Source organism: Littorina saxatilis, linkage group LG11, assembly GCF_037325665.1.
Source record: "Littorina saxatilis isolate snail1 linkage group LG11, US_GU_Lsax_2.0, whole genome shotgun sequence".
NCBI lineage: Eukaryota > Metazoa > Mollusca > Gastropoda > Littorinimorpha > Littorinidae > Littorina > Littorina saxatilis.
In genome coordinates, this window is record NC_090255.1 from 26,816,487 (window position 1) to 26,843,005 (window position 26,519).

Here is a 26,519-nt window from a genome sequence, read left to right on the forward strand (position 1 = left end):
ATTAATTTCAGATGAAACACCAACTTGTGCTGCAGAAAAATGGCGAAATCTGTGTCCAGAAAGTGCCCGACACTTTGAAATCTGCACGTGTGTGCTGCACAAACCTCTTCCATTTCCACAAGAGACTCGGATTGTTATGAGGGCACATGTGCTAGGTAAAGCTTGGGGACACTGAGGAGTTGTTGCAGATTGCGGCTGCACTCCACCGAGACATTCTTTTCGGGCATACAGTGGTGACTTTTCTGCATGTGAACAGCTCAGATCATGGGTCAATAAAGTGTTACACAGATGGTCAAAATTAAAGTACAAGATATTGCACTGGAAGTGGAACTACACTGTTGCTTAGTGTCTGTATGAAGCTACAAGGTGAAAATAGAAAAAGAAAAACACGATTCTTGACTTTGATGGGCTTTTTCTGCTCGTAAGCACACATTCTTCTACTCATCACAGCATGCCCCATTATTGAGTTTAAAACACCAATTAAATTTGTTTTGAATAAAACTCACAATTTTACAATAAGAATTTAGAGACCTGAATCAATTAGGTATATCCTACTTAGTTTGACTTTTGCAAAACTAAGTAATTACACATTTAATTGAATCAGTCAGACAGACGGAGACATAGAGAGACAGACAGAGGGCAAACAGAAATCTGAGAAAGAAACCCCTTTAAAAATATTACCATGTTTGAAATGAAACATCGCAAGGTGAAGCCATAATTCATCACCTTTCAGTATGACGTCATGAGCGTGTTCCACACTTGAAATGACGTGTTTTTATCATGTTGTCAGCTGCACGGAGCTTGGAAGTATAATTTCCATTCAACGATCCGAGTTTGTTAAGTTTTAGCCTATTTTCAACGTCAAACACCATGAAACTATATATATTTGGAATCAGAAAATGGTAAGGAATAGATAGAAGTTGTTTTTAAGTGTCTTTTTTCATAAATAAAGATAGTGGTTATTTATCGGTTTTCTTCATTTTTAAGCATAATTATCAATACAAAACAACAAAACTATATAGTTTTAGATACAGGACGCAATAGGGAATACACCAATATAAATTTTTTGTTTCAAATATTAGTTTTTACAAAATTGAAAACATGACATATTTTGAACGAACATTTCAAAAACAAAAATTTAAGGTACCAAGCTGACATGCAATCCCATAATCCGGCCTAGATCTGAGATTGTGTGATAAGAAATTCGATCAAATTGATGAAAAACTGTAACTGTGAAAGTGCTGCCTCGACCTTTTGGCAAACGGTAAAATATGACGTCATCAAACTGTCCTATCAATAAACGGAAAAACCTTCTATGAGAAAATCCAGTCAAAAATATCCATATCAAATTTCATAAAGATCCACTCCGTAGTTTTTGAGATAATCTGCAGTGTGAAAAAACGCCCATAACGCCCAAAACGCAAACTCATTTGTCATGATTTGGTCGTGTTCTGCTGATACTATAATGTTTTTCTTTCCTAAAACACACTATAATAGTAGCCTTTCCCAATGTCTATGCTAAAACTGACTTGTCTGTGTTGTCAATGATTTTGCTACAGTGTGAGAACACAATCTCACGCCCATAACGCTGTGACACGAAACTCATTTGTTCATGTTCTGCCGATACTATAATGTTTTTCTTTCTTAAGGCTGGAGTTCACACCTGAGGCCATATTTCAAAGTGGTTAGGCAGTTTTAAAGGTTTGTTTTTATGTTAGTTCAGTGTTTTGTTTATCAGGAAAAAACAAAATGAATAGAGCTTGTCGCGCAAAATTTTGAGATAGCGACTGAAGTTTGAGCATAGGTATGAGATTTTTTCACGCAAACCCTACTGAAGAAATTGTGATATTGTATTGTGAATATGTTAACAAAAAAACAATCGGATGATCAGAAACTGAAGAAGAGAAATAGGGAAGCAAAATAGAACATCAAACATAGTGATTTTACAGGTGAATTTGGAAAAAAACCCTTATGTATCCATTTTTGAAGCCCAATTTGAAGCATGGAACACAGTCAAACATAAATTAAAAGTGTTAAAGTGGTTACAGTGTTCAGAAATAGTGTTAAATAACAAGTTGAGCTATCCCTCTTCACAAATTTTAAGAGAAATACACCTCTTGTCGCGCAAAATTTTGAACTGTGATGCTTTTACTACCCCCACCCCCTACTCATTTTTCAGAAAAGAGTGCATATTATCTTCCAAATAGACAAGCAAGGTAGTCAGATGATCAAAACTTCAGAACAAAAATAGGGAAGCAAAATAGAACATGCAACATAGTGATTTAACTGGTGAATTCAGAAAAAAAACACTTTTTTACTCATTTTATTAGCTGAATTTAAAGCTTGGAAGACAGAAATAAATAAATTAAAAGTGCAAAACTGGTTACAGTGTTCAGAACTAGTGTTAGATACCAAGTTGAGTTATCCCTCTTCATCACAGTTAAAAGAAACACACCTCTTGTCGCGCAAAATCTTGAACTGTGATGCTTTTACTACCCCTACCCCCTACCCATTCTTCAGAAAAGAGTGCATATTATCTTCCAAATAGAAAGGCAAGGTAATCAGATGATCAAAAACTTCAGAACAGAAATAGGGAAGCAAAAAAGAACACCCAACAGAGTGATTTAGCTGTTGAATTCAGAAAAAAACACTTGTTTACTCATTTTATAAGCTGAATTTAAAGCTTGGATGACAGAAAAAAATAAATTAAAAGTGCTAAAGTGGTTACAGTGTTCAGAAATAGTGTTAGATACCAAGTTGAGTTATCCCTCTTCATCACAGTTAAAAGAAACGCACCTCTTGTCGCGCAAAATCTTGAACTGTGATGCTTTTACTACCCCTACCCCCTACCCATTCTTCAGAAAAGAGTGCATATTATCTTCCAAATAGAAAGGCAAGGTAATCAGATGATCAAAAACTTCAGAACAGAAATAGGGAAGCAAAAAAGAACACCCAACAGAGTTATTTAACTGTTGAATTCAGAAAAAACACACTTGTTTACTCATTTTGTAAGCTGAATTCAAAACTTGGATGACAGAAAAAAATAAATTAACAGTGCTAAAGTGGTTACAGTGTTCAGAAATAGTGTTAGATACCAAGTTTAGTTATCCCTCTTCATCACAGTTAAAAGAAACACACCTCTTGTCGCGCAAAATCTTGAACTGTGATGCTTTTACTTCCCCCACCCCCTACCCATTTTTCAGAAAAGAGTGCATATTGTCTTCCAAATAGAAAATCAAGGTAGTCAGATGATCAAAAACTTCAGAACAGAAATAGGGAAGCAAAATAGAACATCCAACATAGTAATTTAACTGTACGTTGAATTCAGAAAAAAACACTTTTTTACGCATTTTATTAGCTTGGAAGACAGAAAAAAAAATAAAAGTGCTAATGTGGTTACAGTGTTCAGAAATAGTGTTAGATACCAAGTTCAGTTATCCCTCTTCATCACAGTTAAAAGAAACACACCTCTTGTCGCGCAAAATCTTGAACTTTGATGCTTTTACTACCCCCACCCCCTACCTATTTTTCAGAAAAGAGTGCATATTATCTTACAAATAGGAAAGAAGGTAATCAGATGATCAAAAACTTAAGATAAATAGGGAAGCAAAATAGAATATCCAACATAGTGATTTAACTGTTGAATTAAAAAAACACCTTTTTTTTCTCATTTTTTGAAGCTGAATTAGAAGTTTGGAATTCCTCCGAAAGCGGCGTATGGCTGCCTAAATGGCGGGGTAAAAACGGTCATACACGTAAAAATCCACTCGTGCTAAAAACATGAGTGAACGTGGGAGTCTAAGCCCATGAACGAAGAAGAAGAGGAGGAGAAGAAGAAGAAGTTTGGAAGACAGAAAAAATAAATTAAAAGTGCTAAAGTGGTTACAGTGGTTACAGTGTTCAGAAATAGTGTTAGATACCAAGTTGAGTTGTCGCTCTTTATCACAGTTAAAAGAAACACACCTCTTGTCGCGCAAAATCTTGAACTTTGATGCTTTTACTACCCCCGCCCCCTACCCATTTGAACACAAAAGAGTGTATATTCTCTTCCAATTAGAAAAATAAGTAATTTGCAACTGGACATTTTTAAAATACATATTTTCTGTCAGTCCAAGGATTGCTTAGTCCATTAAAAACAAACAGACTAGGATTTAGCGCACCCATTTTAAGAAAAAGTTAACATGATAATTGATATATATCAGACTTTTTTTTATGCAATTACTACTGAAGATTCCAGACCAGGTAAAACAATCATTTTATATTCTTTGTCACATTTTTTACTTTTTTTTCTCATAAATTTATCTATAGCGAGTCTTGTCTCTTTGTGTCATTTAGTTATTTTGAAGAATTCTATCCTGGCAAAAAAAATTAAAAATCCCTACCTACCTACCCTATTTTGTTTACCCATGTTATTAGAAACAGACAATTTATTTTTTATTGGCCTAAAGATCTTGAAACATTTGTTTTAATAGAGAAATAACAAGTACAGCCCTTAGCTGTGTCACTCGAATTTCTTTGTCAGGCTGAAACTTAGCTGTTGCGTTGAAGTCTGCTGTGTGTGTCTGGGTCCAAAGCAACTTTCACATTCTCATCTACACATTCTCATCTACACACTCACGTTACTCACACAATTATACAATTCTACCCACAGAGGCGTTCGGGGATGGGGGTCTCGCACTCGGGCGAATCACACCACAAAATACAAAGTATAACGTACACAGATTTTCTATTGAACCAAAAGGCAAATTAAATCATGAATAAATCAATCAAGCAAAACTTCCACACAATGACACATTCACTCTCGGTTCACACTGCGCTCTGGGCATGCACACTTGGCAGCACGTATACGTTCCGACGCCGTTTGTCTTCCTGCAAGTCCAGCACAGGCACACGATTGTCCAAGAATCACAATAATCCTCGTGAATGTCACAGCAGGCATAGTAAGGTTACGTAGAAAAGTCCAAAAGGGTGCGTTAATGATGGTAATCCGGCACACACACACACACACACACACACACACACACACACACACACACACTGACACACACACACACACTCCGGTTTGGTAAGTTACCTGATAAATAATGTAGCCTGTAGATTTAACGGGGAGACTGATCAGACAGGAAGAGTAATACTTTCACATTTCCGATGTTCAGCGATAAACTTGTTTTCTTCGAGAGTTCGATCTTCGTGCGATTCTGGTGCGTTGTCACCAAGAACGTTAAAAAAAACACAGGATATCATCATGATGCCTCTCTACAAAAACCAGGTCTAGGAACTCTTCATCTAAAGTCAGTCAGTATTAACCTCCTCAACACAATCCTCATCTTGTCCCATAGTGATTTCTGCCGCCAAAGAACATGTGGTTCTCAACTCAAAAGACCGATTTGTCGTCTTCCGGCATTGCGAAATTCAGATCTACCCCAACTTCGTGCATTGATCTGAGCAATAAAATGTAGATGCGATAATCTGCAAACATCTCTTCAACACAATCTGCATCTTGTCCCATCGGGATTTCTGTCGGCAAAGAACATGTGGTTCTCAACTCACAAGACCAATTTGTCATCTTCCAGTGTGAAATTCTGGATCTGCCCCAAGTACGTGCAATAAAATGTAGAAGCGATAATCTGAAAAAAATCTGTTCGCGTGAACGCTGCCACGTTGTCATCAGTCCAATGTCTTTTATCCAGAGCAGGGACGAACACACTTTTTCATCAGCAGTTTGTTATGTTTATCCGCAGACTGCTTTCCATTACTTGTCTGTTTTAGATTGACTCGTATGGTTCTTCAGCCAGGCAAGAAGTGCTTGTTTACAGTGACACGTTCTCACGCACGACATGTCGTAAATGCAAGTTCTAACGATTGTTTTTTATTGCACTGATAGAGAATGTCGATAGTTGTAAACTTCTGACATTTCCTAATGTTTATTTCATTATTTTGCATACGGATATGGCTAATAAGTGGATAATCTGTTACGACACGAAACGCGTTCTAAATCCGGGAAGGGAGGCTACTCCAGCGTACTGTCAGGTGTGTTCTAATACCTTAAAACACACTATAATAGTAGCCCTTCCCAATTGTAATGCTAAAAATGACTGGTCTGTGTTGTCAATGATTTTCTGCGAGAATGCGATCTATCTGTTTGTCGCAAAGACCGTGTGACACGAAAGTTATGAGCGGAAGACAAATCTGCTGAGTGCAATTACGTTTCAGAAGATAGTTGGTTAAAACAGTTTATCATTCAGACACGCAAAGGAACACTATAACTTTATTATTCAGGACATATTTGCTTTCCTTTGTCATGTATGAAAGTACTGGCCTTGGTTGAAGAAAGTGACCTGTCGCTGTGCAACAAATTTGTCGCCATTTTCCGCCGTGTTTTGTAAATAAAACGTGTTTACTACCCACACATACAAAACGATGCTGTTGGTTCTTTTTATTTTCTTATTGTTTGATTCATGCTTAGCAGTTTAGTATGCTTTGTTTTCTTCTCAATTCAATGGATGGCTATAAAATAAGCATTTAAATGTGAAGGTGTTAAAATTACCCATGATCTGAGCTGTTCACGCATGGAAATCACGCTGGTAGAATCACCAAAAAAACTTGTGACGTCACAGTGAACCTTACGTCACAGTGAACCAAAAACCACGTGACCACACCTTGACCCCAGCTGGCTTGTCTTGGTTAGCCCCGCACAAATAAATCTTCAACTACAACAACAACACATTTTTTTTAATTGTTTTAAATATTTTTCCTGAGATGTTTGTAACATTTGGCATTCGATTTTCAAGTTTTTGGAGCTACTTCAAAACCTTGGACTTTTCCTTTAATACACCAGTTAACAGTTTCGGCACTTACATGGTACAAAGAAGGAAAACTCACGTGATACCCAAAGCGATTCTGGTTGGACGAGAAATTTCGGTCGAGCAACCGCTGCATCGTCTGCTCAACGTGATGGTAGCAATTGAACGGGACGGTGTGTTTTCCTCTACGTTATAACAAAAACCTCACGTTACATCCAAATTAGCGATGGCGTCAACATGCTGTGTTATTGGTTGCAGTAATGGGAGTAACCGACTTAAAAAAATGGTGGTCGGAAGATTTCAAAATTCATTACGTGCCTCGACGGTCGTTAGTGTGTGGTTGCGAATCACCATTCAGGTGGGCATTTGTTATCGTCTGTGTGTCGTGTTTTGACAAACTTTTAGTACGACTGATGTGAGCCGAATTTATTGGGGAAAGTTCAATGAATGCAAAAAGGTATGCCAAATAGTAGTTTGTCATGTTTCCTTTGCGTTGGGTTGTGGTGAAATACACAGCGGTTATCTGTTTGCGAGTTGCCTGGAACACGGTTTTTTGACTCACATGCGAAGCAAAAGTGAGTCTATGTACTCACCCGAGTCGTCCGTCCGTCCGTCCGGAAAACTTTAACGTTGGATATTTCTTGGACACTATTCAGTCTATCAGTACCAAATTTGGCAAGATGGTGTATGATGACAAGGCCCCAAAAAACATACATAGCATCTTGACCTTGCTTCAAGGTCAAGGCCGCAGGGGCCATAAATGTTGTCTAAAAAACAGGTATTTTTCAAATTTTTCCCATTTTCTCTGAAGTTTTTGAGATTCAATACCTCACCTATATATGATATATAGGGCAAAGTAAGCCCCATCTTTTGATACCAGTTTGGTTTACCTTGCGTCAAGGTCACAGGAGCTCTTCAAAGTTGGATTGTATACATATTTTGAAGTGACCTTGACCCTGAACTATGGAAGATAACTGTTTCAAACTTAAAAATTATGTGGGGCACATGTTATGCTTTCAGTTTCATCATGAGACACATTTGGTCACATATGATCAAGGTCAAGGTCACTTTGACCCTTATGAAATGTGACCAAAATAAGGTAGTGAACCACTAAAAGTGACCATATCTCATGGTAGAAAGAGCCAATAAGCACCATTGTACTTCCTATGTCTTGAATTAACAGCTTTGTGTTGCATGACCTTGGATGTATTTTGGTAGGAAAAATGTGTAAAGCAGTTCTTAGTGTATGATGTCATTGCTAGGTTTAGTTATTTGACCTTGCCCTTGAAGGTCAAGGTCATGTAAAGGTCAAGGTCAAGCATGTGAGTCGTATGGGCTTTGCCCTTCTTGTTAATAACATCTCTCGATCTTCACATATTTTGTCATGTGAATAAGAACAGAACAAGTTCGTCAAACATATTTCTTATTTTATCTGCATTGCATGAATTTACAACGTCCTTCTTGTTAATTGTTTATTCATAAAGACCACTTGTACTGAAGAAAATGTTTCCCCCTTTCAACGGGTGGAGTAGTGCGCCGGAGTAGTGTCCCTTGCGTAGAAACGTGGGCGAATAACACGATCTGCGCATGCGGTGAAATCAACAGGAAAAGAAAAAAGACATAAACATGCCGAAAAACGATGTGCGCATCACCCGGAACTCGCAATAAGAGAAGTGCGCATGTGCGAGATCTAAAATGGCCGCGGAACTGTTAACTGGTGTATTGAGCCCGTAGTCGACTACACGAAGCTTCGCAAAGTCTTAATACCAAAAACCCGCAGCTACGGCGTGGTACTTTGACCCCAACATCGCTTCTCAAGTTTTGACATGCGAAGCTTCGCCGTAGCTCGCAACGAAGTTTTTTTGTGTTTTTTTTTGTAAGAAGAGTGCTTTTTGATTCAAGATGGACGACAAAATCAGACTCAATACCATAGTGAAGAATGCACTTATCGACTTTGGTCGATATCGACTAACCTCCTACCTGTATTATTTCATACTGCGATGCATTGACATGTCGAATGAAACTCGAAATCCCAGCGCTCACGCCAACTGGTCCCGGCCGTGCTCAGTCAACGAAATAGAACACATACAATTAACTTACGTCATCATCAAGTACGTAAAGTACAATTTGTGACGTAAAGTACTCAGAAAGAAGCACACCACGCGCTGGTCGAGACTATGTGCATGCGCTTTCTGACTAATAAGATTTGAGACGCCAAGACATGAAAAGATAACTCTCTTTTCCGCCATAGTGCCTTCCAACTAGTCTCGGCCCGCTCAAAATAATGAGCCAAAATGACCGAGACTTTCAGTAATTCCTTCGCGTGACGTCTAACCCTCTTACGCCATAATGTGACGTCTTCAAATGACGAAATGTTAAAGTTTCTACCACAGACATACACACGCACAAACACACGCACAAACGCACAGACAGACACAGTTACGATCGCATAGGCTACACTTACGTGAGCCAATGACTTGATGTAGTTGTAAGAGTACATTTTACATAATTCAAAATAAACTCTGAGGATACACTGTGCAAGTGCATCGTGCAACCTGGGATGGGAGATTGCCGGTGTAACACAAAAAAATTACACCCACGAGATTTTTACTCCGGAGTAAACATTTCGTACGAAAAAGTTACTCCCTTTACGAAAAAAGCACTCCCCCATTGCACGAGAAAATTACTCCCCAAGACAGGTGAGTTCCGAGTAAATATTTCGTACAAAAATGTTACTCCCCTGACGAATAAATAACGAATACATTACTTCACCCAGACACAAGCAATTTAACTTCCCATGCCAGGTGTACGAAATTTTTACTCCCTTGTCCCCTGTTAGTCTTGGTGGTACATGGTGGAAGGAGGGTAGCGCGACATTCGTGTGCGCGAGATCACTTATTCACGGGGGATAACCGGTCAAATGCCGAACAGAAGCCGAATGCCGCTCATGACACGTGTGAAGGCAAGTTTTGTCTGTTTTCTAGGTATTGTTTGATTTATGTCGGGATTTAAGGTAAGCTACTGATTCAGCGATGACTAAATTTGTTTCTCGATGCATAAAAAGTCAGGGAGCGATTGATATTTGCCCGTAAATATCCTTCAAAGCTGAAAATGTCCGCGATCGAGCACCGGAAATGGCTGTTCGATGGGTTTTGCAAGTAGAAATGTGCTTTATTTCACCAAATCAGCTCGTATTTGGTGTGGGTACGGGATTCTAGAGGACGAAGGAGTCATAAGAGGTGCAAAGAAGTGCTATTTGGGAGTAGAATAAATCTTCCGAGACAGTAGACAAGAGAAGGTCATATTTGAGAGAGGAGCGCGTAGGCCGATTGTCTTTCCGACAAGCGAATGATACAGCAGATTAATCATTCGTTTTGACCAGAAACCTAGTCTCTAGTTTTTATGAATGAGTTTTTTAATTAAAACAATCACGAGAACTCTCTCGCTTAGCCTAATGGCTGTTCGATGGGTTTCGCAAGTAGAAATGTGCTTTATTTCACCAAATCAGCTCGTATTTGACATCGGTTTGGTATATATATATATATTTTCTAATCCTACCGCGAACTGGATAGCAGACGCGGCACGACTGTTGCACCACACTTTGAAGGGGATATAGCTCAGTTGGTAGCGCGCTGGATTTGTATTCAGTTGGCCGCTGTCAGCGTGAGTTCGATCCCAGGTTCGGCGGAAATTTATTTCAGAGTCAAATTTGTGTGCAGACTCTCTTCGGTGTCCGAACTCCCCCCCCCCCCCCCCCCCCCCCCCCCGTGTACACTACATTGGGTGTGCACGTTAAAGATCCCACGATTGACAAAAGGGTCTTTCCTGGCAAAAATTGCTTAGGCACAGTTAATAATTGTCTACCTATACCCGTGTGACTTGGAATAATAGGCCGTGAAAGGTAAATATGCGCCGAAATGGCTGCAATTACTGGCCGTATAAAATTTCATCTCACACGGCATCACTGCAGAGCGCCTAGAACTGTACCCACGGAATATGCGCGATATAAGCCTCATTGATTGATTGATTGAAGTAATCCCACACTTTGAAGTAAATTACTTCAAAGTGTGGGGATGTGCCCCACACTTTGAAGTAAACCCATTTTTTACTTCAAAGTGTGGGGGGATCTTCCCACACTTTGAAGTAAACTCAGTTTTTACTTCAAAGTGTGGGGGGATCTTCCCACACTTTGAAGTAACTTACTTCAAAGCGTGGGACTTTTGCATCGCCTGTTTGAGCCTGATGATTTTGTCAAAAAAAAATGGCAAAGTCTTTTGGATGAGTGAACAGAAAAAGTGAGCGAGCCAAGAAACATAGGGATGTTTGTTATCAGGCTTTAAAGGCATATGTACTCGATGACTATACACGCTAATTGCTTTACCAACAGCTGGAGACATGCTAAATTAAGTTCCCTGCAAAATATTGTGGTCTAGGACCCCTTCAATGTTGAGATATGTTAATTTTCATTTTGATCTGGATCGTCCTATTTATAGATTTGGCAACACATGTAACGTTGATGCAAGGGAGCTAACACCGCGGCTTTGTTGACATCCTCACTTTTTCAGAGGCTAGAACAAGCTGTAATGCATGTATTATGGTCCGCGCATGGTGACATATCGTCATTATATGGTCTTATGGTGCGTTTGACATCGATTATGGGCAAACTGCACTTTGTAAACACGGGAGCGCGTACATATGCCTTTAAGCAATGTCCCATTGTTGAGTATGACGAAAACTCGTGGTGACGATTTTAAAACATGTTGGGTCACGCATGGTCCAACCTTACATGGTCCAACCTTACATGGTCCAACCTTACATGGTCCAACCTTACATGGTCCAATCTTACATGGTCCAATCTTACATGGTCCAACCTTACATGGTCCAATCGTGCATGGTCCAATCTTACATGGTCCAATCTTACATGGTCCAACCTTACATGGTCCAATCTTACATGGTCCAACCTTGCATGGTCCAACCTTGCATGGTCCAATCTTACATGGTCCAATCTTACATGGTCCAACCTTACATGGTCCAATCTTACATGGTCCAACCTTGCATGGTCCAACCTTGCATGGTCCAACCTTACATGGACAACCTTACATGGTCCAACCTTACATGGTCTAACCTTACCATGTCCAACCTTACATGGTCCAATCTTACATGGTCCAACCTTACATGGTCCAATCTTACATGGTCCAATATTACATGGTCCAACCTTACATGGTCCAACCTTACATGGTGCAACCTTACATGGTCCAACCTTACATGGTCCAATCTTACATGGTCCAATCTTACATGGTCCAATCTTACATGGTCCAATAATATATATGGACCATGTAAGATTGGACCATGTAAGGTTGGACCATGTAATGTTGGACCATGTAAGGTTGGACCATGTAAGATTGGACCATGCGTGACCCAACATGTTTTAAAATCGTCACCACGAGTTTTCGTCACACTCAACAATGGGACATTGCTTAAAGCCATATGTACTCGATGACTATACACGCTAATTGCTTTACCCACAGCTGGAGACATGCTAAATTAAGTTCCCTGCAAGATATTGTGGTCTAGGACCCCTTAAATGTTGAGATATTTGAATTTTTATTTTGATCTCGATCGTCCTATTTATAGATTTGCCAACAGAGGTAGCGTTGACGCAAGGGAAATAACTCCGCGTCTTTGTTGACATCCTCACTTTTTCAGAGGCTAGAACAAGCTGTAATGCATGTATATGGTCCGCGCATGGCGACATATCGTCATTACATGGTCTTATGGTGCGTTTGACATCGATTATGGGCAAACTACACTTTGTAAACACGGGAGCGCGTACATATGCCTTTAAAGCCTGATAACAAACATCACTATGTTTCTTGGCTCGCTCACTTTTTCTGTTCACTCATCCAAAAGACTGCCATTTTTTTGACAAAATCATCAGGCTCAAACAGGCAATGCAAAAGTCCCACGCTTTGAAGTAAGTTACTTCAAAGTGTGGGAAGATCCCCCCACACTTTGAAGTAAAAACTGAGTTTACTTCAACGTGTGGGAAGATCCCCCCACACTTTGAAGTAAAAAATGGGTTTACTTCAAAGTGTGGGGCACATCCCCACACTTTGAAGTAATTTACTTCAAAGTGTGGGATTACTTCAAAGTGTGGTGCAACAGTCGTGCCGCGTCTGCTATCCAGTTCGCGGTAGGATTAGAAAAAATATATATATATATACTAAACCGATGTCAAATTTATACGAGCTGATTTGGTGAAATAAAGCACATTTCTACTTGCGAAACCCATCGAACAGCCATTAGGCTAAGCGAGAGAGTTCTCGTGATTGTTTTAATTAAAAAACTCATTCATAAAAACTAGAGACTAGGTTTCTGGTCAAAACGAATGATTAATCTGCTGTATCATTCGCTTGTCGGAAAGACAATCGGCCTACGCGCTCCTCTCTCAAATATGACCTTCTCTTGTCTACTGTCTCGGAAGATTTATTCTACTCCCAAATAGCACTTCTTTGCACCTCTTATGACTCCTTCGTCCTCTAGAATCCCGTACCCATACCAAATACGAGCTGATTTGGTGAAATAAAGCACATTTCTACTTGCAAAACCCATCGAACAGCCATTTCCGGTGCTCGATCGCGGACATTTTCAGCTTTGAAGGATATTTACGGGCAAATATCAATCGCTCCCTGACTTTTTATGCATCGAGAAACAAATTTAGTCATCGCTGAATCAGTAGCTTACCTTAAATCCCGACATAAATCAAACAATACCTAGAAAACAGACAAAACTTGCCTTCACACGTGTCATGAGCGGCATTCGGCTTCTGTTCGGCATTTGACCGGTTATCCCCCGTGTTATTGGCATTATCCCTTCGCCCGCATCCCATTTTTGCGTACGAGATTTTTACTGGAAGTAAAACAAGAGGCGAAGCCATCAAGGCTCACGTAAGAAATCGACAAACAGTAACACAAACTCAATCACTCCGTCACACATACACACACACACACACACACACACACACACACACACACACACACACACACACACACACACATACACACACACAGAAAGAGCATAGGTGAAACTGTGCAAGAAAGCGAGACACTAGATCTAGATCTGTCTGTCTGCATGTAGCCTACTTACAGGGACACGACTGCCAACAGAGTCTCGGCCCGCTCAAAATAATAATGACCGAGACTTTCAGTACTTCCTTCGCGTGACGTCTAACCCTCTTACGTCATAATGTGACGTCAATGTAATGTGACGTCTTCAAATGTTAGAGTTTCTACCACAGACATACACACGCACAAGCACGCACACACACACGCACGCACAGACAAAGTTACGATCGCATAGGCTACACTTACGTGAGCCAAAACAAATGGGGAGTAAACATTTCGTGGAGGGAGTAATTTGTTCGTGCCTTGGGGAGTTCTTTTCTCGTACGAAAAGTGTACTCGGACTAGTCGGAGTGAGAATTTCGTACGAAATATTTACTCCGGAGTAAATTTTTCGTGGAGTAAAAATGTCGTGTTACACCGGCACGTCGAGTGCGCGAGTAGACCCTGTCGTAAATCCAGGCCAGTTCGATGGTTGTGTAACTGGTGATGCAGACCTACAGACACAAGAGCGTTCCTGAGTGCATCCTGTAAGAACAGTGGTACCTGGTTGATCAAGACAGGTACCTGTGAGCACAGAACGTGGGTAGCTGGCTAATCACGACGGGTACATGTGAACACAGAACAGTGGTAGCTGAAATATCAAGACGGGTACATGTGAGCACAGAACAAGGGTAGCTAGTGAATCGAGACGGGTACATGTGAGCACAGAACAAGGGTAGCTGGCTGATCAAGACGGGTACCTGTGAGCACAAAACAGTGGTAGCTGGTTGATCAAGAGGGGTACATGTGACCACATAACATTGGTACATGGTAGGCCTATATCAAGACGAGTACCTGTGAGCACAGAACAGCGGTAGCTGGTTGATCCAGATGGGTGCCTATGATCGCAGAACAGTGGAAGCTGGTAGATCCAGACGGGTACCTGTGAGCACAAAACAGTGGTAGCTGGTTGATCAAGAGGGGTACATGTGACCACAGAACATTGGTACATGGTACATCAAGACGAGTACCTGTGAGCACAGAACAGCGGTAGCTGGTTGATCCAGATGGGTGCCTATGATCGCAGAACAGTGGAAGCTGGTAGATCCAGACGGGTACCTGTGAGCACAAAACAGTGGTAGCTGGTTGATCAAGAGGGGTGCATGTGACCACAGAACATTGGTACATGGTACATCAAGACGAGTACCTGTGAGCACAGAACAGCGGTAGCTGGTTGATCCAGATGGGTGCCTATGTTCACAGAACAGTGGAAGCTGGTAGATCCAGACGGGTACATGTGAGCACAGAACAGTGGTAGCTGGTTGATTAAGACGGGTACATGTGAGCACAGAACAGTGGTACCTGGTACATCAAGACGGGTACCTGTGAGCACAGAACAGCGGTAGCTGGTTGATCCAGACGGGTGCCTATGATCGCAGAACAGTGGAAGCTGGTAGATCCAGACGGGTACCTGTGAGCACAAAACAGTGGTAGCTGGTTGATCAAGAGGGGTACATGTGACCACAGAAAATTGGTACATGGTACATCAAGACGAGTACCAGTAAGCACAGAACAGCGGTGGCTGGTTGATCCAGATGGGTGCCTATGTTCACAGAACTGTGGAAGCTGGTAGATCCAGACGGGTACATGTGAGCACAGAACAGTGGTAGCTGGTTGATTAAGACGGGTACATGTGAGCACAGAACAGTGGTACCTGGTACATCAAGACGGGTACCTGTGAGCACAGAACAGCGGTAGCTGGTTGATCCAGACGGGTACATGTGAGCACAGAACAGTGGTACCTGGTACATCAAGACGGGTAGCTGTGAACACAGAACAGTGGCACATGGTAGATAAAGACGGGTACACCTATGAGCACAGAACAATGGTACATGGTAGATCAAGACGGGTATACCTATGAACACAGAACAGTGGTACATGGTAGATCAAGACGGGTATACCTATGAACACAGAACAGTGGTACATGGTAGATCAAGACAGGTATACCTATGAACACAGAACAGTGGTACATGGTAGATCAAGACGGGTATACCTATGAGCACAGAACAGTGGTAGGGGAAGGGAGGGCAAGTCGACCCCTCTAACAAATGCAGCTTATACCTCTCGTCTTTTTTAAAAAAAATTGTTTTTGTTGTAAAACCTGGTGTGTTCTCTTTCGTGTAAGCGTTGTGTGGAATATGAACGATCCAACTGGCACGGTTTTTAAATAAAATATAAAAGAAAAAAATCCTGAAGCATGGACGACTTGCCCTCCATGGAGGGCAACTCGTCCATGGGGGGCGGGTAATTCGTCCAGGTGGAAAAGGTTGTTCATATTACCCAATAGCATCACCTCGACATATGAAATTGACTAAAGTAACTTTTCTGTGTCAGTTTTGTTAATCGGAAGTGAGAATGACGTCATAATGAGTCGGCCTACGTCAGAAGTCGATCGACGTCTTGGCTATGTAGGGAGGGTGAGTATTTGAAGGGATAGATGTTCAAACATCTATACTTATTATAGTTGCTCTGGTTCAAAGCGAAGCAAATGGGAAAATATATTTACAAATTGGACTTGTAATTGATTTGTGTCGCCCATTTCAGGTTGCGTGAACGTGAAATAGTTTAATAGGCCTACTAGTATACGCGCACTTCCAATGACGGGAAAGCGCACCCCCCCCCCCCCCCTCTCTCTCTCTCTGTCTCTCTCTGTCTCTCTGTCTCTCTGTCTCTCTCTCTCTCTCTCTCTCTCTCTCTCTCTCTCTTAATTAATTAATCAACACACAACTTCGAATATAATTTTTTTAAGGCTACGTTCACTTTTATTTCAAATACATACAAAGAACTTTTACGGGTTCTTCATCTGACACTATTTCTTGGAGATTAAAGAGTCTACACAGACGAGAGAGTGATATGCACCCATAGTCGGGTATTGTGACCCGGGTCGAGTTACACGACAAAGGGGGGGGACGAATTACCCGATCATGGTACTCGCTGAACATTGCTATTTACCATTGTTCCTGGGATAGCCTGAGATCTATAACTTTCGACTAGTTGTTATGAAAGCCAAAGCTTTTTTGCAGATCTGGTGCATTTTACGAATCAGCGGCTCCCATGCACTGACTGTTGTTTTTTTCGTGCAACAATTTTAGAGTGGAAACCATCAAAATTGACAAAGACTTACCGCTTTGCTGGGCCCGTTTATTTCGACATTTTTTTTTCTTCAACTGATTCAGGTTGGGTAACTCTGGCTTATGAAATCGATGATAATCACCCCTGCAGTGTCATGTTCTCAAAATCGAGGGGGGACGACATACCCGAGGGGGTCGACTTGCCCTCCCTTCCCCTACATGGTAGATCAAGACGGGTAGCTGTGAACACAGAACAGTGGTACATGGTAGATCAAGACGGATATACCTGTGAACACAGAACAGTGGAACATGGTACATCAAGACGGGTAGCTGTGAACACAGAACAGTGGAACATGGTACATCAAGACGGGTAGCTGTGAGCACAGAACAGTGGTACATGGTAGATCAAGACGGGTAGCTGTGAACACAGAACAGTGGTACATGGTAGATCAAGACGGATATACCTGTGAACACAGAACAGTGGAACATGGTAGATCAAGACGGGTAGCTGTGAACACAGAACAGTGGAACATGGTACATCAAGACGGGTAGCTGTGAACACAGAACAGCGGTAGCTGGTTGATCCAGACGGGTACATGTGAGCACAGAACAGTGGAACATGGTACATCAAGACGGGTAGCTGTGAACACAGAACAGTGTAACATGGTAGATCAAGACGGGTATACCTATGAGCACAGAACAATGGTACATGGTAGATCAATACGGGTAGCTGTGAACACAGAACAGTGGAACATGGTAGATCAAGACGGGTATACCTTTGAGCACAGAACAGTGGTACATGATAGATCAATACGGGTAGCTGTGAACACAGAACAGTGGAACATGGTAGATCAAGACGGGTATACCTTTGAGCACAGAACAGTGGTACATGGTAGATCAATACGGGTAGCTATGAGCACAGAACAGTGGTTATGTGGTGGGAGGGTAAGAAGGTAGGTCTAGTAAACACTATTACCTACATCCGAAAAAAATAAGAAAAGCAAATGCTTACAAGACTCGCCTTCGTCATGTCCCATTCCAGTGGAACCCCCCTATTTGGACCCCCATACATCAATGTGTTTATATGTGTTGCAACTTGTTTGAACATACACACATTATTGTTTTTATTTTTCGTTTCGTTATTTTTCGTTTGTTCTAGATAAGCAAATGCAGCTGTAAAAACCAACAACAACAACACCAACACCAACAACAACACCAACAACAACAACAACAACAACAGCGTCATTGTCATTTGACATTCTAACAAACATGCTGGAGAGTTCACCAGGGACGAGTCGCTCAAGTAATGATGACGTCACAACAGAGTCCACGACACAGGAATTAGACTCATACAATGTCAATGAATTCCTGAATCAGAAAAACGCGGAGTATGTGTCTAAATTAGTACCCACCATAGTTTTCCTGGTCGTGTTGATAATAGTGGGCATGGTGGGAAACAGTGTTGTCTTCACTGTGTACTACAAGAGATTCAAACCCAGCGTTACGAGAACGTACATTCTGGCCTTGAATGTCTGTGCTTTTCTTATCAACGTCGTGTGCATACCTTTGCAAATATTGAGAATGTGTATCGAAAACACATTTTACTCTGAGTGGGGTTGCAAGACAATTAACAGTATCTCTAGTATCCTAACCATATTCCTTGCTTTTGTATTGGTTGCTGTGTCCGTTGACAGACAGAACGTGATATGTATTAACGTTCGTCACAGCTTGCAGTATTCTCTGGAACGTGCCTACGTCTCCATCCTTCTCTGCGCCATTGGTTCGTTCATTTTGTCAGTGCCCCTTGTTGTGCTTCATGGTAATAGCAAGGCAATTTTTGCAGACTCCAACATTACTGGAGTTAGGTGTGGTGTCACTGACGAATACAAGGGTTCAACTGTCTTCAGTGTTTATTATCTCACGCTCTCTATTGCGTATGTGCTGTGTGTCGTCATCGTGAGCGTGTCGTACGGGAGAATAGTGCTTCATCTGTGGCGTCACAAGAAAACCATTACGGCAAGAGGAATCACAGGGATCAAGAGGGATTATTTAAAATCAGTCACTGGGGACAACATTTCGTCACGCTATGCTGAAGAAGTTTGCTCGGATCGTCCGCTGTCAGAGAAGGCAATCCACAATAGTACATCGGAGGACAAAAAACAAGCAATACCCATCTCCGAAACAGACATTACCACACCTATCTCCCAAGCTGAGAAAACTGTATGCCATGTTGAAGAACCTAGCTCGACAAAACCCAATAATGAAGCGGTGAACGAAGGACAAGAAATACCTAGCTCCGCAACAGACATTTGCACATCTCTCTCCCAACTTGAGCCAACATTATGCCATGTTGAAGAATCTAGCTCGACCTTGTTTTTAAAGCAGGCAAACCCCAATAATGAAGCGGTGAACGAAGGACAAGAAATACCTAGCTCCGCAACAAACATTTGCACATCTCTCTCCCAACTTGAGCCAACATTATGCCATGTTGAAGAATCTAGCTCGACCCTGTTTTTAAAGCAGGCAAACCCCAATAATGAAGCAGTGAACGAAGGACAAGAAATACCTTGCTCCGCAACAGACATCTGCACATCTCTCTCCCAACCTGAGCCAACTTTATGCAATGCTGAAGAATTACGTTTCACGGTTTATCAAGCGGTGAACGAAGCACAAGAAATACCTTGCTCCGCAACAGACATCTGCACATCTCTCTCCCAACCTGAGCCAACTTTATGCCATGTTGAAGAATTACGTTTCACGGTTCATCAAGCGGTGAACGAAGCACAAGCAACTGTATCAGACAATACCATAGCTCTCCCCCAACCTGAACAACGTTTAAACCAGCAGGTGACAATTCAAAACACAGAGGTCAGAGGACAAGTCAGGAGTATTCCCTCTCGCACAACTTTCATGCTGGTCGTTCTTACTGTGGTGTTCGTTCTCAATTTCATCCCTCACCTCTACATAAAAACCATTTACGATAAGGTAATCTCGTACGATACGCGCCGTGTAAACTCGAACGGGCGCATGATTAGTGTGTATTCAATTTACGTCAGCAGCGCTGTCAGCCCTCTTGTGTTTGGTTTCTGTTCGGGCAGATTTCGCTATGAATTGTGCAATCTATTTCGCAGCAAAAATATGTAAATGTCAACGAAGGTTTCCTTGGACTTTTGTATTATTGACACTATGCAGCAAAATAAATTGCAAACCTTATGCAACCGATGGTATTGAAGAAAAGCGAACACATACCCAAAACTAAAATGTGTGTGCGTGCATAGGGGGGGGGGGGGGGAGGGGGAGGGGGGGAGGGGGGAGGAGGTTAGGCTATACTTGAATAGTGTGGTATTGAAAACATGGACAGGGCCCGACCAACAAAACGTTAGTATTTTGCAATAGATTTTAGTTTTGCTTAGCACGATTAGACTAACAAATTTAAGTGCCGAGACAATGAGCGGTTTTGCTGCCAGCATTGGTCACCTCCCTTGGCCCAAGGGAGTCTAAGCGTCTTACCTCCCTGGCGCGAGCGCGACAGGACACGGGTGAAAACTCGCTTCTTTGCGATGTGTAAATTGGTACTTTTCTATTTAATTTCTGCAGCTTAGGTAACTGCGCCATGTGTGAAAGATGGGTAGCATATGATTCGGACATACCTCGACACCACAAATTTAAAAAACAATGAAGACTATGCGCAGTTATTTAAGCTGCAGAATAAAATAGAAAAGTACCAATTTACACATCGCAAAGAAGCGATTGTTCACCCGTGTCCTGTCGCGCTCGCGCCAGGGGAGGTAAGCAGGGCTAGCAGCAAAAGCGCTCATTAAAGTGTCACCTGAGTAATTGCCTAATAGTGTTAGTATTCATCATGCAGTGTCCGGCCTTGGCCAAAAAAAATGAACTTTGAGGTTATCTCAGACGTGTTTCGAGCTGCACCTCTGAAACTTTGCACACTTTCAGGGTTTGATGATCTCACGAAGTGAGCCAAGTTTGGTTGAATATCGTCAAATGTTGGGGTCACAGCGGGGTCATGTTCGTTTGGTAACGAATTAACGTTGAGGTTACCTCGGGTGTTTTTGAAGCTAGAGCTTTACAACTTTGCACACGTCTAGTGTTTCAAAATCTCCCGACTTGACCCTTGTTTGATTGACCCCCGTAACATGTTGGGGTCACACTGGGGTCATGTTTGTAAAACCTTAACGTTAAAGATACTGAACTTGTCAAATCCAGGTGCACGGAGCCCCTGGGGTTTTTAGTTATACCTCAGGCAGCTATCCGTTAGAAGAATTAACTACCATAGTCTGTCGGCCAGTGACCACTTGGGTCAACCCGACGGGGTTGGGGTTGCTACCACACTTTTTTGACAGATTTTAACGATAGTATTCTAAATCTAGAGTCTTGGGGCTTTTCGTTATACCGCTTTTGAGAAAAAACGTGGTTTTGTGTGCGTATTTTCCTTCTTTGTGCTTACTATTCCCGTTTAGAGGGTTGGGTTCATTAAGCGGGCATAGAAGTTGAACCGCTTATCTGACATTCTGTAACGGCATATCATTGGAAAGGTAAGGTAATCATACAGATTTTGACGTCAATTAAAATGACGTCACGTTGTTCGTATTTATGTAGTGATGACGTATTTTTGTTTCTTTAACCTTTGCCGTGCTTCCTGGGTTCACCTGTACCCAGAGACACACTAAAATCATTGTAACTCTGGAACCATTAAAGGTATCGTTTTGAAATTTTAAGTATCTCTCACACACCTAATTTGCTCTCTGTCTGCAAATTTTTAGTGTGTACATGACAAAACATCAGAATTAATTGATTATGATAATTTACATAAACACTACCGATGGCGCGGGTTCACACATACCCATACTTTTAAAGAGTAGTAGTGATTGTAACTATCCCTCTGCCGACGGCGCGGGTTCTGCTACACCCATAATTACCAAAGCGGCGGAACAGTGTCTGTCTGCCTGTTTGTCTCCAAGAGACTGTCTGTCTCTCTGTTTGTCTGTCCGTATCTCTCTGTCTGTATGTCTGTTGTCAGTTGCTCTGTCTGTCTGTCTGTCTGTCTATCCGTCTATCCGTCTATCTGACTGTCTGTCTCTGTCTCTCTCTCTCTCTGTCTGTCTCTCTCTCTGTCTGTCTCTCTCTCTGTCTCTCTCTCTTAGTCTCTCTCTCTGTCTCTCTCTCTTAGTCTCTCTCTCTGTCTCTCTTTCTTAGTCTCTCGCTCTCTCTCTTTCTTAGTCTCTCTCTCTCTCTTTCTTAGTCTCTCTCTCTCTCTTTCTTAGTCTCTCTCTCTCTCTCTCTGTTAGTCTCTCTCTCTTTCTTAGTCTCTCTCTCTGTTAGTCTCTCTCTCTTTCTTAGTCTCTCTTTCTCTCTCTCTTTCTTAGTCTCTCTCTCTCTCTTTCTTAGTCTCTCTCTCTCTTTTTTAGTCTCTCTCTCTCTCTTTCTTAGTCTCTCTCTCTTTCTTAGTCTCTCTCTATCTTTCTTAGTCTCTCTCTCTCTCTCTCTAGCTCTTTCTTAGTCTCTCTCTCTCTCTCTTTCTTAGTCTCTCTCTCTCTCTTTCTTAGTCTCTCTCTCTCTCTCTCTCTCTTTCTTAGTCTCTCTCTCTCTCTTTCTTAGTCTCTCTCTCTCTCTTTCTTAGTCTCTCTCTCTCTTTCTTAGTCTCTCTCTCTTTCTTAGTCTCTCTCTCTCTCTTTCTTAGTCTCTCTCTCTCTCTCTTTCTTAGTCTCTCTCTCTTTCTCTTTCTTAGTCTCTCTCTCTCTCTTTCTTAGTCTCTCTCTCTCTCTCTCTTAGTCTCTCTCTCTCTTTCTTAGTCTCTCTCTCTCTCTCTCTTAGTCTCTCTCTCTTTCTTAGTCTCTCTTTCTCTCTCTTAGTCTCTCTCTCTCTCTTTCTTAGTCTCTCTCTCTCTCTTTCTTAGTCTCTCTCTCTCTCTCTCTTTCTTAGTCTCTCTCTCTCTTTATTTGTCTCTCTCTTTATTTGTCTCTCTCTCTCTATCTTTCTTAGTCTCTCTCTCTCCCTTTCTTAGTATCTCTCTCTCTCTCTTTCTTAGTCTCTCTCTCTCTCTCTTTCTTAGTCTTTCTCTCTTTCTTAGTCTCTCTCTCTCTTTCTTAGTCTCTCTTTCTTTCTTAGTCTCTCTCTCTCTCTCTCTTTCTTAGTCTCTCTCTCTTTCTTAGTCTCTCTCTCTCTCTTTCTTAGTCTCCCTCTCTCTCTTTCTTAGTCTCTCTCTCTCTTTCTTAGTCTCTCACTCTCTTTCTTAGACTCTCTCTCTCTTTCTTAGTCTCTCTCTCTCTCTCTCTTTCTTAGTCTCTCTCTCTCTCTCTTTCTTAGTCTGTCTCTCTCTCTCTTTCTTAGTCTCTCTCTCTCTCTTTCTTAGTCTCTCTCTCTCTCTCTCTCTCTCTCTCTCTCTTTCTTAGTTTCTCAGTCTCTCTCAGTCTCTCCCTCCCCCTCTCCCTCCCCCTCTCCCTCCCCCTCTCCCTCCCCCTCTCCCTCCCCCTCTCCCTCCTCTGCAAGAGGTCGGTGAAGGGAGAAACTCGATGCAACCACTGAAGTAGCGCTGTGGGTTTCCCTGAACCCACCCCGTCGTTAGAGAAATAAACGGTAAAAACCCTCTTTCAAATGTATGGGTTCAGACAAACCCGCATCGTCGTTAGAGGAATAAACGGTAAAAACCCTCTTTCAAATGTATGGGTTCAGACAAACCCGCATCGTCGGGAGTGTGTAGTCAAAAGCGGCATCCGGCAAAGGTTAAAATATCGATACCAGCAAAGTCGCCGCTTTGGGTGTTTCATTTAAATCATTTGAAAATATGCAAGACATAAAATACAACTATACAGTTTTAATCGGAAGTAAGTAAACCATGTTATGGTGCATCCTAATAGGGGAAGGGCCCCTAATATGGACCACCTTTTGTTTCACGCTGCTAACTAGCTTGTTTTTCTGCAAAGCTGTTTCATTTTGTGCTTGGTAGTTGTTCTCTCTTTGGTAAATCTTGAAGACTAATTAGAGAGAGCTAGCTTTTACAGTCATTTGCTAAAAATAAAATACAGAAAAAAAAATCACAACAGGTCCATATCAGGGGCCTGGGCACTTAATATTGACCAGTGATGAGACCTTCGAGAATCACTGTAAAAAGCCCTGTTTTCTTCAAAATAACATGATACAACTTGCAACTTACCATGCAAGTCAGCCTAATTGAAATATGCTTCAGATTTACAGGTTTCGATTCGACGAGAACTGTATTTGAAACACAAGAGGAAACTGTTTAAAACAAATCAAAAACAGAGAGCAATTAATTGAAATGATCAACTTTCACGTAAAGAAGTATAATTTTTTGAAATCTCGAGGGCTATATGTTTATTATGTTTATTCTTTATTTTTCAAACCTGAAGATTCATAAATATCATTTCAAGCAAGATGTTCCTACGATTCACACACAGAAACGAGACGCACAGCTAGTCGAAATGCGGCCAATCTATCCCGAGTGTGCTGTTTGTACGCTTAGGAAAACTCGGTTATCTTTATCCGCCAGACAACATTGGATGCCTGTGAGTTGGGCAATGATTGCAAGAAGAAGAGGCAGAACAAAATAACAAAACAAAACAAAAACAAATGCCGCGGATTCAGAGAATGAAGATTAGAATAAAATGGGGAAAAAGAAGTCGAAGAAAAAGAACAGCAAACAGAACGAGACGAACAAAGGACAGGGGGTTAAACGGGAGGGTAGGAGAAATGGAGAAGAAGAAGAAGAAGAAGGAGAAGAAGAAGAAGAAGGAGAAGGAGAAGGAGGAGGAGGAGCAGGAGGAGGACGAAGAAGAAGACGAAGAAGAAGAAGAACAAGAAGAACAAGAAGAACAAGAACAAGAACAAGAACAAGAACAAGAACAAGAACAAGAACAAGAAGAACAAGAACAAGAACAAGAAGAACAACAACAACAACAACAACAACAAGAACAACAACAACAACAACAGCAACAGCAACAGCAACAACAACAACGACAACAACAACAACAACCAGAAAAAGAAGATAAGGACAAGAGGAAGACAAAGACAAGAAGAAACTGCACAATTTAGCCACACGCAATATATCTAGGATCTGCGACATTCAAATACAGTACGTGTGCCCAGCTCTCGATCCAAATTGCATGAACATGCAGATAACCGAGAAATGCCATGAACCGCTCGGTAAGTGTGATCGGAGTAGAAGAGAAAGAGCACATCTCTCACACAAACATCTTCAAAAACCATGCCAAGAAATAAGACGTCGTGGAAACGATCAAGATCTTACAAAGAATGTCGATTACTTACCTGCTGTTGGAGCCTGTGCAGATGCACCCAGGTAGGATGGCCGGACAGAAACAAAGTAAGATCTGAAAAAAAGAGAACATGAGATAATTTACAGACTTGTGCACATCTACGGTTTCTCCGTAATTTCTCCGATTTTTATATGCAGAATACGGTGCTACGGATTTTTAATTAAAATTCCGAAATTCCAATGTTTTACAAAGCTCCCATGGGGTCGCCTTCACGCGGCGGGAGCGTTTAAACAGAGCTAACCCACCCCTTTGAATCTCTTCTTTTGTCTTATTTCTGCCTTACCAGTCCTTTCACCTATATTTCCTTCCAAGAAAACTCTCCCTACTATTCCCTGCAGTTTTCCAATTCTTTTCTTGTTGTCTTATTTCTACCTGACTGGATCCATCACCTTTATTTCACTTACCAAAAGTCTTCTTTTCCACATCCTTATTTCTCTGCACCCCGCATGTCCTAAGAGGCGACTAACGGATTCTGTTTCTCCTTTTACCCTTGTTAAGTGGTTCTTGTATAGAATATAGTCAATGTTTGTAAAGATTTTAGTCAAGCAGTATGTAAGAAATGTTTAGTCCTTTGTACTGGAAACTTGCATTCTCCCAGTAAGGTCATATATTGTACTACGTTGCAAGCCCCTGGAGCAATTTTTTTATTAGTGCTTTTGTGAACAAGAAACACTTAACAAGTGGCTCTATCCTATCTCCCCCCTTTCCCCTATCCCATCTCCCCCCTTTCCCTCGTCGCGATATAACCTTCGTGGTTGAAAACGACGTTAAACACCAAATAAAGAAAGAAAGAATGTTTAAAAAAAAAAAAAATTGGTACTTTTTTTCCTGTTTTAAGATGTTTTGACCAATTGTGACCCTCCACCACGAAATGAGTCGCATGTCACCTCGCGCGGTTCTGCGCTAGGCTTAATATAAATCCGGGGAGTGTGTGGTAACAGTGGGAGGATCACCTTAGTCACAGGCTTATAACTCAAACAGTTTTCGCTCTTTTCTAAAACGGTTTTCACCACTGGATAGAGCATAAAAAACTCTTTAGGAAAATGTAAAAATATGAAAATCATGCAAAGGTGACATGCGACTCATTTCGTGGTGGAGGGTCACAATTAGTTAGCCGTTGCGCTGAAAAGACGTTTTCCGATTTACTGGAAGCGTGCGTGTTCTCAGCATTGA

The 26,519-nt window shown here is 41.6% G+C and overlaps 1 protein-coding gene across 1 annotated transcript in view; it reads left to right on the forward strand.

Moving 5' to 3' along the window:
• LOC138980858 (dopamine D2-like receptor) overlaps positions 1–20,304 on the forward strand; it is a 36,651-nt gene extending 16,347 nt beyond the window's left edge. Inside the window, exon 2 of the mRNA XM_070353736.1 lies at positions 18,197–20,304. Coding sequence (XP_070209837.1) covers positions 18,307–20,181 — 1,875 coding nt within the window. The 5' untranslated portion in view covers positions 18,197–18,306 and the 3' untranslated portion in view covers positions 20,182–20,304. The remainder of the gene's footprint in view (positions 1–18,196) is intronic.
• The last annotated feature ends 6,215 nt before the right edge of the window (positions 20,305–26,519 follow it).